We start from the raw sequence: 18,892 nt of genomic DNA on the forward strand, positions 1-18,892 counted from the left end.
CGTGTGAATACTTGCCCTCATAAGACTGAAAGATGATCGGCTCAAGAAGGTCCTGGTACTCTTTCACCTGAGCCTGGTTCCCCCTGAACACCCCTGCAAAAAAGACATACGTAAGAATATTTGGATTTGAGGAGATGTCGTTATGATGTTCCTACCACCAAGATAACATGTCAGTGTCTAAATATCAGATTATTTATCAGATCTATTCAAACCAAATACCAGAGGAGTTAAGAAAGGGAATACTGATCTTTTAAATGACATTTCTCTTGAGAACTTTTTAAGATTTATTTCAAGGCCATTCACGACGTTTCACACCTTGTTAAGTCCTCTAAATTCCGGCATACAAAAGAATGTCACTCGGCTCAAGCTTCAGGCTCCAAGCAAGCCAACTGAGGTGTGGATGTGAGGAGGCTTACCGTCAATCATCATGAAGATGAAGAATATGGGAAACTCGCACTCGATCCCATCAAAGAGCTGTCGTGAGACAGAGAGAAAAAGGATGAGAGTGAGGTTTTATTGCTTTTCCATTTCAGCGAGGTGGAGAGGGCCCACTTTCAAGGGGATGAAAGCTGAACTTTTTTAGGATGAGATGAGTATTTAGCCAAAAAGGAACACATATTCTATATCGTAGGGGGGGGAACAACACACATATTTATAGTCAGATTTTCTTGTTTGGTACAGATAGAACAGTGAGGGGACAGGGAGCCTCTACTCCATGAATACGCGCGGTAAAAGGCAGCCCGCGGTTAGTGGACGTTATGTTTGATTTTAAATGTCAATAAAAGTGTTCAGGCAGCACAGTGGGTGAAGTGGTTAGCACATCAGACTTCTGAGGATGGGATATATATATATATGTATATATATATATATATATATATACATACACATTTGAAAATACTATACACAACACCCTATGTGACAATGTGAAAAATGTCCTAATGCAATAAAACAGTGCGCTGCATTAATGTCCTCAATGCGTCGACTCTCTTCTAATGTGACTTCCTGGCGTGAAGGTGCAGCCATGTGTGCCTTTTAAATATTTCCCGGCGATAAGCGGCCAACCAGGGTGTAGGAGGATGCAAGAGGGGACATAAAAATATGAAGAAGGTGACGGGAGGAGATAGAAGAGCCGAGCTCGAGACGACGTCCGTTGAGGTCTTCAGGGTTTTTTTTTTGCGCTTGAGCCACTCGTCTGATTGGCTACACTGTGGATCATACGGGCTGCTGCTCTCTGTCAATGGTGACAATTTCTTCAGTTCAATGGCTTTGGGACTTACTTGACATGGTCTTGCCAATACTGTTGTAGAAAGAGTAAAATATGGAATATAGTGTATAAACGTAGAAGAATACAAAACCCCCTATTAATGGAGGACAGGGACTGAGCCAAGCCACTCATAACAAAAACATTACTGCAAATATTTTATCCCTCAAAAATTCTTTGTAAACGCTTACAGATACTACAAGATGGCAGCAAAGGATTTTAAGCGGAAATGAGCAGAATTTAACACCATGCATCTAGCATGTACACAATGTCAAATGTATGTAACGACTGAATCCAGAAGTTACATTTTTCAACATGAACAAACCCCGGGAAACACACAGGGAAACAAATACTAGCGCTTTAGAGTACAAGAACAGTATTAAGTCATTAAACTCTCTAGTTGGCATTTATACAAGATGTTAAATGCTAGGGTAATACATGCTAATTGCAATGGAAAAGCAGACTACACAGGCAAAAACATATTTTCAGTTTCTGTTTTGACTGTGCACAAGAGTTTTAGTGAATAAGGCAATATAGTTTGGGGGGAAAAAAACTGCAACTATGATTATGCAAATGCAAAACATTGAATATGCAAGGCTTCACTGTATACAAGGTCTACTGATGAGCATGGGAGCTGCTGTCCCACTTATACACAACATCAAGTCGCTCTGATTAGTCAGACAGTTTAATAAAATAACCTTGGATAATGAGCCACATGCTGCTTCACAATGTCCAAGACATTACTAGCTGAGCACATGTAGCGGCCTGCAAATTTCCCTTCCAATAAGGGTCAGCGTTTCAATTATGGTTTAAAATTGGGGTTTTAAATGATGGTGTCAAGCCATGATTAGGCTTTGGAGCCTAGGATAGGGTTGAAATAGGGATTCAAACAAGGATTAAGGTTTCAAATTATGATTTTGAGCCAGGATTACGGTTTAAAAGTGAAGTTTTAGGATTGGTTTAGGATTTCAAATAAGGGTTAGGGTTTGAAAGTAGAGTTTCAAACTAGGGTTAGGAGTTCAAGTTTGGGTTTCAAATTACAGTTTCAAGTCTCTTAGGGTTTGAAATTAAGGTTGAAACCCAGGGCTAGGGTTTCAAGTTAGGGCTTCAAATTAGGCAAGGGTTAACGTCTCAAATGAGGTTTAAAAGTCGGAGTTTGAGTTTCTTATTCGGGTTTCAAGATATGATTTGGGATTCAAAGTACGGTTCATTTCAAGGTAGGGTTTCAAATTAGTGTCTCAAGATTTCAAAGTAGTGTCTCGAGCCTAGCTAAGGTTTTATAAAATGAAGGTGTTCAACTGGGGTTATGGTTTGAAAGTCGGGTTTTAAGCCATAGTCAGGGTTTCAAGTTAGTGTTTAAAATTAGGGTTTAAAATTAGGATTTCAAACGTGTTAAGATTTTAAATTGGGTTTCTATTAGGCGTTGCGCCCCTCTGTCTAAAAAATACAGTGAAATGTTAATTCAACACAGAAAGACAAAACAACTCTTGTACTACCTTCATTTCAGCAGGTTTGTAGTAACGGCGGTCCTTGTCCTCGTTGCAGGTACGGTATCCATCGCGGAGGAAGCGCTTGAAGCCGTATTTGCCACGCAGCTTGCGGACGATTTTGTCCAGTGTCTGACTGTAGAGGGCGTCGTCGTCCACGGCGAAGGCAGGGTAGCTGATGGTCGGCAGTAAGGCTGCGTCCGTGTTCTATAAAAAAAACAGAAAAAAATAAATAAATAAAATACTGGATTTTTTTCCCAAATATTCAAGTGTTGCCAAATTATTACGCTACGAGCTGTGGATTGATTTTTTTTTTTTTTTAATCCTGTAGAGATTTTTTCTCGTACTTCTGTTTATTTCCATTGTGTAAGGTGGCCATTATCATCAAATGGTTAAAGCATTGGTCGTCAACTATCACGGTGACCTATATTTTTCCACTGTATCTGCGTTAAATCGCAACACACTTTAATAGACATTGAGAGCAATTAAGTGAACGCACTGTTCGAATTGAACCTTTAAAAACGTGTGTACGTATCATATTTTAACGACACATACTTAAGCTACATGTTCAAAGTGCCTTTCAGAGCACCTTATGAAGAAACTGGTGACATGATTACATATGATCATACATATGATCACTCCGGTCGCCAGTTAATCAGACCAACTGTCGCCATTGCACAATGGAAATAAAAAGAATGACTCAAAATTATCAAATCAAAAAAACGGATTCAAAAAATAGAGTACTCTGTCACACACAGGCGACAGGTGAGCGTGCCATATCATTAATGAGATTGCTCCTCTTTATATATTCATGCTAATGCCACCTTGCACAATTCAAATAAACATAATGACTATGAATAATCACCAGAGCTAAAAAAAAAAAAAAAAAAAGTCCACGGCTGTCCTTGCTGGGTCGTGTCTTGCCGCACCCGAGGCGGCTGGTCGAATGTCTTGCCAAATGGAATATTGAATTCCAATCCTCCGTCACAGGCCAAGGGGTCCAGAAGTCACATTGATATTTTTGTTATTTTGCAGCCTGTTTCTTCTTCAACCTTCATTTTCAAACACTGAGGCGCGGTGCTGAGTTCCTGACACCCGCTGACACCTTGACGTTTGTCTGATTGCGCAATTAAACTCTTATAGCTGTCGTCACGAGGCTTCTATTCCAAGTCTGGCGGGAGGGAACATGATGTGGAGGAGGATGAAGAAGATGAAGAGGGGATTAAGATCACAGCTGCTCTGAAAAGGGAATTGAGGACGGCTCCGAGAGGAAACACTTCAGCTTTTTAGAGTCTATTCAGTGCTCAAATTCGCCAGGATTCATCTCGGGGAAAAAGTTCATCAGCTAAGTTGAACATCTGCTAATTAATAGCCCTCCGGAGACCACCCGTATCTCTGCAAAGTCCGTTTAGTTGTTAAATCCACAACCCCCCTTGCCCCCCATCCTCCCACATTGGCTGCTTCCATACGTTTTCTTATCAGTGCTCCTCCACACTCACACTTTGCTATGACGACGATATTAAGAACTTTTTTTCATTTGAAACACACACTGTCATTTTCTTTCCTTGTACTTTAAACTTAATACACATTTAAAGGTCCAATTGTGAGATTGATGTAAGAATACACTCTAGGTCTCAGAATTATTTTAGTGTTATTTTTGGACAAATGTAAAATGCCAACTTTCACAATGTAGAAATAAAGTGAAAAACAAGAAATAATCCACTAAATAAAAAACAAGGCACGCTCAGTTATGGTGTATCATTAGTGTGACTGCTATTCGTGCCAGTTTTTCCTAAAAAAAAAAAAAAAAATGCTAGTTAGATAGTTTTTAGTCGGCCCTCAAATTGTTCAGAAAAAAATTAGGCCCCAGGCCAAACTAACTTGCCGACCCATGTTCTAAGCCAGTGGTGTCCAAACTATAGCCCAAGGCCATTTGTGGCCTGCCGTCGATTTTCCTAAATTTATCCTAAAAAAAATATCCTAAAGTTGACATTTGACAAAAACGGGCTGTTTAAAAAAAACAGTTTGGAGATGGTCAGAGTGAGAAGGGAGGGCGTGGAAAGAAAGAAGTGCAACTCCTACTAATAAATTGGTTTACATATTGTTGAGCTTTTACAGACATGCAAAGATACAAATAAATTATTTGTGGAATTATCTATGATTAAAATTGTCTTCAAAACACCGTGGCGAAAAAAGATCAGTCAATTTTAGAAAGCAAGGTCAGATTTATGAACATTTCACATTAGTGAACCTCACGTAACAGAATTAGTCAGCTCACTACAGTTTGCTCTTGATTTGGTCCTGAATGTGTAAATGGGATTTGGCTGCTGTTCACACATGGGCAATGTATGAGTCGTATGATTAAAGTGACGACTCGTCATCTATATTCCCTCCCACGCGAACGTCGGTGGGTGGTTGGTGTAACAGCGTGGCCGCACTCACGTGAGAGCGTGACTCTCGGGGAAGCAGGGAGCACAACGTTTGTCTGTTTCGGTTGTGGGCGTCCAGATCCACGAAGATCACAGACCAGGAGCAACCCTAAACACATGCACACGCACGCGCGCACACAGAATCACACACACACACACACACACACACACTTTGTTTAAACAGTAACCAACATGAAGTGCAGCGTGGGAGTGCTGCAACAACAGCGAGTCAAGAGTCATCCCATCATTCCAAAACATCCCATGCACTTAAACGCCTCACCAATGGTGCTTTATACTTAGAGAGTGGTCAAACGTTTGGAGCCACAAAAAAGAAAAAAAAAAAAAAAAACACACGCACGCACCCACCCCCCCACACACACACACACTCATCTCCGCTCCCTCCACCCGCTAAGCACTTTCTAATGTAAGCACAGATGCATTATGGATGATTATTGCCTACATAGTCTATTTTTTTACCTCCTTACGAAAAAAAAAAGTGTTGGACGGAGAGGGCTTTTAGTCAAATCGGCGAGGTATGCAAAGTGCAAAGGATTGCGGGTCAGCACTGTTGATTTCAGGAAAATAATAGAAGTGCTTGAGGCCAGGGCTAGACAAAGTGCCTAAATTTGCCTACTTTAAAGGGTGTGAAATAATTAATTACTTCAAATGTATTTATATTATTAAATAATTGTTTTGTTGCTTTATTGTAAATACTAAAAGTAAAACGAAAAATAATGATACATGATACTACTAAATAATAAGACTAAAATAAAAATACAATATAAATATTTTACAATTATGTATTGATTTTATTAAAAATAAGTGTACAAATAAATATTACGCACATTTTAAAATTAATTGTATGAAATAATGTTAGCTAATCCTAATTACATTAAAGGTGAAGGAGGCAACTCAAAAATGTTTCTTTCCAATAATATGTTCTATGCAGCTCCACTAGTCTACAAACGGCACTCTGATTGATATTGTATTTGTGGATTATGAGTTAAATTTTTGTCCATCACAGGGGGGCAGCCATTTTGTCACTTGCTGTCGACTGAAAATGACATCACAGTTGCTTGGGTCTCAGGTACAACCAATCATGGCTCAGCTTCAGAAAACAGGTGAGCTGTGATTGGTCCATCATTTATTGCTGTCGCATACCTCCTACTTCATAACCTAGTGCATAGCGCCCTCGCCTGTTGAACTCCTTCACCTGCAATCACATCCTGTTAATGGCAATTGTGTTGTATTGTATTATAATTCCGGTTAGACCGCCCCTAGCGGTGGAAGAAAAATCCACAGAATAGCCGCACCTTTATATAAACCGCATGGTTCAAAACCTAGGAAAAAAGTGGCGGCTTGTAGTCCGAAAAATACGGTAATTAAAAATTAGAATGATTTATGGATGTCATTATTAAAATAATCATATATTTGACATGAATTTATTTATGTTTTATTTTTCTAATGCATTTAACTGATTATAAGTTGATGAATTAATTGCAAAATATACACATTTAATTACTAGTCGTTTAATACATTAAGCATTTTGTTAAAATGGATTTTATACTACTACTACTACTACTACTACTACTAATAATAATAATAATAATAATAATAACCATCATGATCATCATAAAAATAATAATAATACATTTTGTTTTCATTTGATTGAACTCATTTCAACTGGTTAATCAATTTTATTTGAAACTGAAACAAATGGTGCAATAAAAACAGACAGAGAATTAATTATTTTTATAATTAACTATTTCACATATTATTTTGCATACACATTTAGATACAATTGACCTCATAAACAGACTTGCCCCATATGTCTGTTAAGAAAAAAGTCAGGTTTGTCCACACCGCCAGCAATTTCAACTCAAACGTGTTCCATTTTGTAGGTGAGTTCAGCTGTCAGTCTCGAACAGGGGTCACCAACTCCGGTCCTCGAGGGCACGTGTCCTGCAGGTTTTCAATCTCTCCCTGCTGTAACACACTTGTTAAAATGATCAGCTCATCAGCAAGATCTTGAGAAGCCTGATAATGATCCTGATCATTTTAACAGGTGTGTTACAGCAGGGAGGGATTGAAAACCTGCAGGACAGGTGCCCTCGAGGACCGGAATTGGTGACCTCTGGTCTAGAAGCTTGGATTTCAAATTGTAAAACTGCAAAATACACGCCGCATTGAACGCATCAGTCGGTTGGAAATCAAACGAACAAGAGGGGAGACAAAACAAAAAAGGTTACAATAAAGTGCAACATAACTATAGTAAATTGATTCACTTATTGAGTAATAATAATAAGTATTAATGATGACTTCGAGCTTAAGAGTAAAAATAAAAAATTTCCTATGTTTGATGTTCCAGCGTGCACACAGCTCAGTGGATTAAACGACTTGACACGCAGAAGCTTTTCTTGCTCTCGCCTCTGATCAATTTTTATCATGACGGGAAAACCAAGTTCACTAAGAAAAAATAACTAAAAAATTAACACCTCGCCTCACATTCGTGTCACACAAAGACGGCGGGAAAATGACAAATTCACACGCCGCAGTGAAACGTGATGATAGCATCCGCTGCTGTGAGCCAGTGGACTGGGAAATCAGCATTGACAGACGTGGTTAAGAAGGAAGCCATTAATGGAGTCTTTTTTTGTTTTGCGCGTGTGCAGAATATAATAATTATTATATAACTATCCTGCATTGGTGGTGTATACACCGGTAAATATGATGTGATACATTACACACATACACACACATAAATATGGTATACATTATGCTACATTACATGTGTCGATTCAAACACATTAAACGTGATGTAAATATAATACATTAGCTGTAAAAATTTGAATATTGGGCATATACAGATCATTAAATATACAAACAAGGTTGTTTATTAAATATATAAATATGGTACAATACAGGTGTATAGACATCAAATATTATGTAAATATAGTACATTGGTGTATACTGTACCTGGTTTCCGAACAGGTTAAATCCATTGATGGCCTCCAGAGCAGCCTTGGCCAGGCCCACGGAGCTGCACAGAACAACATTTGAATGTTAGCTTCATTATCCATTTGATTACATTTTTCACATTAGAAGTGTATTTTTATTAACAGTAGTTAAAAATGTTTCCGCTTGTGTGACAATGCATAGAAATCCCCCCTCCAGCGGTTATGTTCCAGACCACCCCAGCAATCAGTGAAATCCGCGATATAGAACTACACTATTTCAATACACCTGAGGCATGTTTTTACAGCATTCGGGACACTTACATTTTTTGGAGGTCATTAAACACCATTTTAGAATAAGACAGATACATTCAAACACATATAATGAGAGATAGCAAGAGCAATGGATAACACAATAAACCTACAGCCGTCACTTTCTGTAAGTGTAAAAAGCAGGATTGAAGATAAGCTCAATAACCTTCATTTGCCATTTGCTTGTTTACATTCAAATGACATCATGCACGGTGTGATCGCGAGATTACGATTTCAGTGTCCCGACCGTTGACATCTTTGATCTAGGTGTGGTCATTGAAGACTTTCATCTTGCTGATTGTGACAGCTTCACAAGTCATCCGAGGCAAGTTGGGAATACATCTCTGCACCTCCTTTATGCGTAAACGCAAATGTAAACAGAGCTCTTGTATATTCTAATTAGCAAAGAATTCGGAAAAAAAAGTTATTTATCACTGCATTATTATTTTAATCATTGTTGTTTATGTTTCATGTATCACACTTTGAAACAGTTGCGGTTGTGCTGTAGAAGTTAAGTTGAGTTGAGTAACATCTAGACATGTTTCCTATGACTTTTACGTTTATTAACAGTGGTTTACTTGCTTTCTAACTGACCTTGAATGCAGCTCAGTGCTGCCATTGTTGTACTTGCTGCCTCGCTCCCACATGCCGTAGTCGGGCACTCTGTAGGCTCTTTCCACGCAGAACACCAGGTTCTGGATGAAGGACACCTGCAAAATACCAGAGGAGACAAACATTGTAGTGGATGTACTGCAATCCACCTTCAATGCGAGAGTTATGTTCCAGGCCCAAGTGAGATGGTGAAAATCCATGATTGAGGGATAGTTTAAGACAGTGGTCCCCAGCCCTACAGTGGTCCCCTTATAGGAGTGGCCTATAAGGTTAAAAATATTATAATCATTATAATATACAAGTAGTATAAAATATTTACAAATATCAGCAATGTTATTAATTTGTTTTCGCAATAGAGTCCCGAGTTCTGATTTAGACTGTTGACGGTTGCACAATAAATTTTATCAAATTATAATAGTGTAGACTTTATCTTTTTTTTTTCTTGAATCAATTTAGTGTTGCTTCTAGACAAGAAAATACAGATTGCTGTGATTATGAAATGTGAATTTAAGAAATAAAAATTGTATGAAAAGAAACCAATTTTTAATTTGTTATTTTGTCATATTATTGCTTTAGATTAGCCTGCAAAAAAAAAAAAAAATCTCCACAAAATTGCAAAGTTTCTCCTCAAATGAAGTCCTTGATTTGCAAAATTGCTCCGAAAAATAAAAAATAAAAAATTGCGGCTTGCGCATGTTTAATTTGCAGACAATTATTCATGTTAACCGCTACCTTGCACAGTCGTAATAAAGTTGAGATAAAGGTTGAGATTTACACTAACAGATTGAGCAGATGCCACTCACCAATAAGTAAACCTGGCTGAGCAGGTACAAGAAGTGGAGTAGAGTAGGTACCATGCCACAAAAAAAGGCAATAGCACAGTCATACATAAAAAATGATGTGAACTGAAAAATAAAATACAGCTAAAGACGAGAATCGAAAAAAGGGACTTGAAGGCTTTGAATCATTGAAAAGTGTGTGTTTGTGTGTATGTGTGTGTGTGTGTGTGTATGAATGATTGGAGATGTAATCTAAAATGACAAAGCTGCAGGGAGAGCAGGAGTCAGAGGGAGTGAAGGGGTTTGTCTTTTTGTTTTGGCCTTCACTAATAACACACTGTATCGCTGCAACTTTATTGACTCTGTATTCTTTGTAGTTCTTCTCGCTCATTTATGTTGTGCAAGGTGGCGGTAATCAATAAGAGCTGGTGAGACAGAGACGCAATCGCACTAATCATATGATATGTACATTGCACGGCAGATCTTGCCGTAGATTTTTCATTCGCATTGTCATATGGTGCGTATGATGCGTGTGTATGGTTTCTTTTTTCGAGTTACTCTGTTTATTTCTGTTGCACAAAGATGCGGTCATCATGAGTCACTGCTGAGTAGAGTGACCGCATTAATCATATGGCATTAATATTTATGACTGAGCATGCCTTTGGAGCATTTTTTTTTTTTTACTCTGTTGATTATTTCTAGTGGTTCTGTTTATTTCTCTTGTGGAAGGCTATGATTATCACGAATAACTAGCAAAAGTTGTGATCGCTATAACATGGAGGTGGCTCGTGCATGACAAAGCGTGCTGCGGGGTTTCATGTTACTCAGTGGATTATTTCTCGTCATTCTGTTCATTTCTATGCAAAGTAGCAGTTTGTCTTTCCATCTTTGTTAACTCTCTGGATTATTTCTACATAGTCATGGTGTTTATTTCTACGGTGCAAGTGGGCAAGTTAACACGCAATACTGTGGCATGCGCATTCATGAAAGAATATACTGTGGCGTATTTTGAGCTGTTGATTTGAGACATGGTGTTTTCTGATTTCTTACTGCGCAAGGCGCAGTTTAGCATTAATAACTGGCAAGAAGAGCGATAATATTGAATTACGTGATGCATAAATGGTTTGACTTTGCTTCTCTTTTTTTTTTTACTCTACGGTTTATTTCCAGTTGTTTTATTGAAAGGAGCTGGAGGTGTTTTGTCTTCTTGTTTTGGTCTTAGACAATTAGATGGACGGATAAAGGGGATTAAGTGTTTATTATCTTAATGGCATCTTAAAGGACGGCACGCACACGCGCACGCACGCACACCCACACACATACGCACACGCACCCCCCCCCGACACACACACACACAGCATCTGGCAGGTGTAGAATGCATCTTCAGAGGATACACATCAGCTTTCATGCCAGCCTTTCTGCACAAACTCGCCAAAATGAAAAAAAGGAAAGAAAAACACTGCATTGCAGCTTCCACTTGTAACATAAAACCAAACAATTGGGAAAACTTATTTTTATAGGTTCTTTATCATTACGTGTTTTGTTTTTTCAGATGTGGTAAACATATAAGTAGTGCATGAAATTGTAATTTAGAATGCAATTAGCATGAATTAACCATCTTCTACGGAGATAATGACCGTCTCAATCCAATTGAAGTCAACAGAATGACAGGAAATGATAGCAATAACATATTGTACTGTACATGTCATATCATGAATGCACATGCTGCTCTCTGCATTTTTTGGTGCCATCATGTGCAATAGAAACAAGCCGCCGCCGCTCGTTTCGCCAATTATTCATGCTAACCACCACCATGCACAAAAGAAATAACCCACAGAAAAAAAAAGTCCAGGCCACATTCTGTCAACAAGTAGAAATGTACAATTGTTGAGTCTGCTTTTCAAAGCAACAAGCTACTCTTTATTAACTATTGGGGTATTAATGAACACCAAATTCTAAAATATCCCGAAAATCATGCATCTTTCTATCGCTGCAGTATTAATGTCTTGGACTAATTCAGTGGCAGCACTGTGTTATTGTTAAGATACATGTGGTCATCATTGTTTGCTAATGAATTTAGATTTTCATATTCAATCTTCAATTAATTATTCAAATCGACCATAACAATTTGGTTTCATAGAGAAATAATTTGGTCAAATTAGGATAAGCGGTTCGGAAAATGCATGGATGGATATATACAGTATTTTCATTATTATTGCTAGCTAGTGCTATGCCAGCTGGTGATGGTGACTGAGTCATGTTAACGTCAGGGCATTTCTGAGTGTGTCCTTCCTTAAATTTGTATTGAACATCTTGTAGCCACTTCTTCTAGCGCCATCACTTTTAACACCCTGTGAGTCTAACACTGTACAACTGACTGTCAAATACAGTATGTAGGGGTGATCTAATGTACCAAAAGGCAAATTGTTTTAAGGTTCCACTCTTTGAGGGCTTGCTATGACATGCCGAAGCTAGGGGTACAGTTTATTGCCGCATTCAATTTCTTGAGGGAATAACGAGTTGTATCAATTTCCAGTTATGGGAATGTGACATGATCACGTTTGACATATTGTATATAAACAAACACTGTATATACTGTATGAGTTGGCGGACGGCAATGATGATGTAAACATTGAGAAGAAATCCACATCACGGACGCATTGAGGAAAAGGAGCTGAGGGCGCGAAACATGATTGGTTGGCTTGGGTGAAATTTCAGAGGACAGACATGCAATGTCACGAGATAAGGTGTAGATATGTATATATGTGTGGTTCATATTAGCAACAAAATAAAAGTTGAATGGCGGTAAACAAAATAATAATTCTAATTCGGTACCAAACCAGGCAATTTTTGTAATGAATGTGAGCAATTTAATGTATTTATGTATTATTCATATTTATTCATTATTATGATTTCAAAATATTTTGGATAAATAATTTCATATATCAATCAGTTTTATTACATTCTTTTACAAGTAATTACCACCACAAAAACAAGTCCATGTTTCAGGTAAAATTACCATATATGACTTAGAAATGATTGATGAAGAAAAAATGTTAATATATTTGTATTATTGTTTTTAAGATATGAAAGCATATTCTGCATATTTCATTAATCATATTTAATCAAAATTTCCTATGCAATGAAAATTTCCCCACTGTGGGATCAATAAAGGCATTCTTATCTTATCTTATCTTATCTTATCTAAACAAAAAAACAAATGTAACATTGTAAAATATATTTCGAGTAAAATCATTTACCGGTAATCACAAAATATAATGATGAACTATGTGAAACAATTTATTTTGTAATTGATTACATAACAGCACAAACTTTAATTGAGTATTTTCATTACTTTATTTTCACAAATGAATGCAAAATATTGAAGCATCAAGGTAAAAACATTTGGATAAAAAAATGTAATCACTGTTTAACAATTAAATTATTGTGATTTACATGTTCAAATATGATATCATAATTTTGATTATTAAAATAATTTCAATCTTCCTAATCTAATGTGTAGCTCAATAAGGTTAACATATATGTTATGAAAAATGTCCAATACAATACCAATATAAAACTGCAATAGCAATAACAAAAATGTTTAAATGATACCTGTAGGACAGTGAAAATCAAAAGTTGTTTCTTTCGGCTTGTCCCATTTCGATTCACCGAAGTAAGTCACTTGCCTGAATTGTTTGACATGGTTGTTACGGCGGATGCCCATCCAGACATAAACATCCCTTTTTTCTTTGATTGGAAATGGTGATAATCGAAAGGAAGGCAGAAATAATGATACAGCTGTCGTACTGACTCTTCTCTTTTTATCTTCTTAGCAGTCGCTGCATTTTAAGTGAAGGTTCCTATTTGAAGCAAGGCTCATTAAGTGTGCCCCTGTGCTGCCCAAATGTAATTAAGCGTTGTATCAGTGGAGAGGCTTTGGCTTGTTTTCTTACCCGTCACCTCTCAGCTCCATGCCAAGTGCAAGCACTATAACCGCAGCAAAAACACAATTACTGCCAAAGAAACAACTCGTCTCTTTCCAGACGCATTGAACTCTGTTGGAAACCAAAACAGCAGCACCAATGAATATACATTTAAGACTAATAAACACCTCCCGAGCAGTAAATGTAATTATCTCTGGTTTAAATACGCAATAGATGACTTTAAATAGCAGAGCTGGGCATTCCACAAAATGGGCGGTCCATCATGGACTTAAATAGTAGTAAAATACCACTTCATATACTGTATGCCATCATTTAGCATTCGGGGCGGCATGGCTCAGTGGGAGAGTGGTCGTTTCCCAACCCGGAGGTTGTGGGTTCCATCTCCGGCCATTGGGACCATGTCGAAGTGTCCTTGAGCAAAATACTGAACCCCCAGTTGCTCCTGATCCTGCGTCATCAGTAGGTAGATGAATTACAGTGTGAAGCGCTTTGAGTACCAGAGCTAGGAAAAGCGCTATATACATGTAAGTCCATTTACCAGTTACCATTGCCACATGGACATTAAAGAGTTAACTGCTGAATACTTTTGAACTCTGTTTCAAACCAAAACAGCAGCATGGAAACAGGTAAACCACCCTGTGGCTAGTTCATACCTCGTCAGTGTTGTAGATAATCTGAAGGCCGGAACAGATCATCTCCACCAAGTAGAGCAGGAACAGGGAAACGGCATCGATCTGCGGAGAGCACACAAGCGCGGCCACTTTACATTTCTGGTGATGTTTGACGCTCGCAATGCAAACACAAAGCTGCCTCAAGCCTTCTTTTTAGTCAAAAAGTCTCTTCAAATTTCAGTTAAAATGCATTAGTAGTGCAAGGATGGAGCCACGTAGCATCACCTGAAAGTTCCACTGTCCCACTTGACAGGTTGTAACATGGCTTTTCTCAGAGTGCCCTCATAAGCGTTGCCTTCAAAGACTGACAATAGGTTGGCGCCATCCCCGGAATTGGGACTTTTATTGTTACTATGTGTCTTTATTGAACTAACCTGCAGGTGATGGTGTTGGTCGTAGGTGTGGATCTCGTCACCCGTGTGCACGTTGAACATGGAGTGCAGACACTTGGAGGGGCTGGGGTCCTGCTTGAACTGCTCCACCTACACCAAAAAGGGATATCCGTTTAAAAGGAATATGTGTGAAAGGGATTGGCGTGTAAAAGGGATCTCCAGGTGAATGGGATCTCCGTGTGAAACAGATCTCGCAAAATCTAGTATTTTTGGGGGAATCCCAAGTTAAGTTGATTCCCATCCCGTTTACCTTAAATCACGTGATTTGGACGGTACAGGATAATAAGTTCACGGGAGCAGACGGGTGCGGGAGAGTCCATGAGGAAGATTTTTTTTTTCCATTCCATTTTTTTTTTTTTTTTTTTTTTTTAATGTAGCTGACTTTCAAAATGGGAGCAGTGGGAGTCACCCTGAATTGGAGCAGGACGGGATGGAAGTCGTTTTCACCAGGATGCTACAGGACAGGATTTTTTTTTTTTCTACTATGGTCCTGGATGATGGGACAGTACGGGACTTTTTCTGTGGGAGTGGGATGGGACGGGAGTGAAAATCCACTCCCATTGTACACTCTAGTACACACCCCATTCGGAATATTCGGACCCGATCAAGCCCATTCCGATCAAGATTTTATTCCGAACGAGAGGGGTGGTTTATGTTGATTGATAATCCGATTGGCGTGCATGAAAACACGAACCGTCTTTATCACGCAGATCTGTGACGTCAGTATACGTGTTTCTGTTATTACCGGAAGCTAGTAGAAGCAGTGTGAGCGAAAGACATGGCAGGCGCAAGACTGAACTGGTCTGTATCGCTATTAGGAAGTGTTACTTTGACATAACAGGGGAAACGGGATAAATATGTGAAATGACACTAACGTTTAAAGTAGAAATGGACGGAGCGGTGTTTTGTTGATACAGAAGTCGCTCCGGCTTCTTCTTCTACTACTATTTCCGGTATATTTGATACATGTCTAAAGTATTTGTTCCGATCAAATGTGTGATGTTTGAACACGCAAGTCCTAATCGGATCACTATTTTTAGTGTCCAATGAAAACAGTGCATCCGATCACAATTCTAATGTGAAGTCTGATCGTATTCAAGAATTTTGTCCATGTAAACGTAGCAAGTGTCAGTTACCTACGAGTGAAAGGGATCGCTCAATGAAAGGGATCTATTCGTGAGGGGGTCTCACACAAGTAATGCCAATATATCAAAATACTCTATGGATAATGATTCCATTTTTGAGCTTAGATACCAGAAATTCAAGGGAGGGTATAATACATGAATACAAAGGAAAAATAATATATAATATATAAGTGGAATGCTATGTGCAATATATATGTGCATGTTAGTCTGATGAAATAATGGTAAATCCACCCGATTTCATCTCATGGCTTCTTTAGGTTTTTTTTGTCCTCATCTGTCCCATCTGAGAAACTGGTAAAAACATTTTTATTTCAAAATTCAAGGGGGCGCTACTGTGTGAAGTTTCTGTTTCCGATGTATATTGGGGCAAGGTGTGTGCATGTGTGTGTGTGTGTGTGTGTGTGTGTGTGTGTGCGTGTGTGTGCATGTGTGGTGGCGACATGAAATCACAGCTGGGCCGCCAGCCGTTCCCTCTGTCACACAGAGTTATAAATAATTGGGCCTTTGTCCCACTTTTACCTCATTTGTTTCCCCTCTTGCTGGCTCGCGCCATCATCAGAGCAGCCACTTACTCATCCTCCATCTTCTTTCTCTCCAAGTGTCACTATTTTTCCTCCCTCTGCACAAACTCCCACTGTTAACTGATATTCTACCTGCCTGCTCCATTTTTTCTCTCTCCACATTCAGTGTGAAATGTCTCCCTGAGGAAGAGTTTTTTTCTTTTTTTTTACCTCTGCCTAGGAAGGGTCTGTTAGTAATTTTTGTGAGACTTATTTTGCATTATGTTTTCATATTTTTTTATATAATTGTTGTCTCTGTGTGCCCTGTGTTTGGCTGTTTACCAATTCAGGGTGTACCCCGCCTACTGCCCGAAGACAGCTGGAATAGGCTCCAGCATACCCGCGACCCTTGTGAGGATAAGCGGTTTGGTTAATGGATGGATGGATGTATTGTTATTCGTTATTACCGAATTATGTCTATTTGTTTTTCAATTTGTCTATTTTTAATATTACGGCAATTACATATTTTCTATTTTTGCAATAATTTTTCAACCATATTACTTAAAAAAAACTTTTCTATGACCATTATTACTTAAAAAATATAATAGCACTTATAGCATTTATATTTTTATAAATGTCTCAAAAGGCAACCTAACCATGGTGTAGCACAGAACAGAAGTCTGACACAGTGAATTCAGTCACACATGTACTACAGTTTTGCTCTTTTTAAATGTAATTATGATTGGCAACAATGATGGACAGAGAGTTTACAGTCCAATAATAATATAACTAATATGTCATACCACTGACCTTATGAGCCTGCCTCATGTAGCAGTAGAGGATTCCTCTCATGCACTTGATGGCTGAATGCTCCAGTTCGTGGGTGCGTCCCATGTCGTCGTCGATGCGTCTGTAGACCAAAAACACAGTGTAAGTTACAGTAAGTGTTTTGGATTCTTTGAAACCCCATATCCACACTGAGTAAGAAACCTACGAACGATTTGGAGCCTTCAATGCTTAAAGGACTGTGACACAGGAGAACACAAAAGATGACCTGCGATACAGCATTGAACACTATATCACTGAGTCAAAAACATCCAAAATAGCTAATAGGAAAGAAGTAATTTATGTTTCTATGGGGATGCCAGCGTCCTTGCACTTTCGGTTTTTTCCACCCAATATCACTCCTGAAGTTAATGCTAACTTAATGCTAAAAAGATTGTTTACACTGACTTTAGCATTAGCTTAGTTTTAAAAACAAAGCATATTTACATAAAACAATGTGTGTAATTGTTTTTGTTGTGTGTTTAGTTGTACAGTAAACTCCAACAAAAATGTCATTAAACAGCTTAAAGCACACTCAGGAACGGCAGAATCACATACGCTACATGCTTGCTAGGTAAGCAACATGATGCATTCAGGTTACTTTCATAATGTTAGGAATTTGCTGACGCACCGCGCCATTCTGGACATTAAGTGTTTTTCTTTGATTATAACATTTTAAAGATTGCGAATAGCCCGAACCGAAATCACGATTACATTTCGATTAATTACCCAGCCCCAAGTCAGACATGTCAAACCGACAATTTCAATTGTGCATGTGTACCTACTGTTGTGGCCAGTGTACATGCTGACAACTCATTAATCAGATATCGTTGGCGTTTCAGAAACCAGATGACAGGATAACATGGCGTATGTTCATTATAATGCAATTGAACTGAGTGAATGTAATCAAGTTATTTTGTGTCACACAAAGACAGCAGTGAAACTAGTGCCACTCTGTGAGGCCATCAGATGAGAATCATCTAAATTAAATCCCAGTGACAGTTCTAATAGGAGGCTGCCGTGACTGATGGCTCCGATCCGCTGCCGGTCACATCGCAACGCTCTATTTTTAACGTCCCTCCCCGTCCATCCCCCTTCATTTTTTTCCCTCTTCCCTTTCTTCATCACATCTTCACTCACTCTTGTACGGTCCTCTTGGCTCTTTTAGTTTGTTTTTGTCCTCATCTGTCCCAACTAAAATAGCCAATCAAAGACGAGTGCAGGCACAGAGAGCATGAACGCTTGGTAAAGTGCTTCAGTGGAAAAAAAAAGAAAAACATAAAGCAGTACTGTGTTTGTGTGTGTGTACGCGCGTGCAAGTGTGTGGTAGGGCTGGGTGATGTGGCCCTAAAAATAAAATTTTTTGTTGTTGTTTTTTTTTTTTTCGTAAATCAGATTTATGATTTGAATTGTTTTTCAAGAAACAAATGGCAATGACCAAGTTCTAAGTTTGCTTTTTTTTCCTTTCTGTAATTACATTTTTTTTCTCTCCTTGCTTCGACCTCTACAGTAATGGTAGAAATTGTTTGTTTGTTTTTTTTTCGTTACAGAAAATAAGTGCTTTTTGGTAGGAAAAAA

The 18,892-nt window shown here is 38.5% G+C and overlaps 1 protein-coding gene across 3 annotated transcripts in view; it reads right to left on the bottom strand.

Moving 5' to 3' along the window:
- The window catches only part of phkb (phosphorylase kinase, beta), a 61,648-nt gene that overhangs the window by 34,597 nt on the left and 8,159 nt on the right, over nucleotides 1–18,892 (bottom strand). For all 3 annotated transcript variants that reach the window (XM_086025617.1, XM_086025615.1, XM_086025616.1), the window contains 9 exons: nucleotides 17,300–17,399; nucleotides 14,827–14,934; nucleotides 14,435–14,515; nucleotides 9,038–9,153; nucleotides 8,154–8,217; nucleotides 5,191–5,286; nucleotides 2,758–2,955; nucleotides 417–474; nucleotides 16–93 (listed from right to left, as the gene is read on the bottom strand). In XM_086025617.1, coding sequence (XP_085881743.1) covers nucleotides 16–93; nucleotides 417–474; nucleotides 2,758–2,955; nucleotides 5,191–5,286; nucleotides 8,154–8,217; nucleotides 9,038–9,153; nucleotides 14,435–14,515; nucleotides 14,827–14,934; nucleotides 17,300–17,399 — 899 coding nt within the window. The remainder of the gene's footprint in view (nucleotides 1–15; nucleotides 94–416; nucleotides 475–2,757; nucleotides 2,956–5,190; nucleotides 5,287–8,153; nucleotides 8,218–9,037; nucleotides 9,154–14,434; nucleotides 14,516–14,826; nucleotides 14,935–17,299; nucleotides 17,400–18,892) is intronic.

The sequence above is a fragment of the Filicampus tigris genome, chromosome 3 (assembly GCF_054856515.1).
Source record: "Filicampus tigris isolate MCC_2025a chromosome 3, RoL_Ftig_1.0, whole genome shotgun sequence".
Lineage (NCBI taxonomy): Eukaryota > Metazoa > Chordata > Actinopteri > Syngnathiformes > Syngnathidae > Filicampus > Filicampus tigris.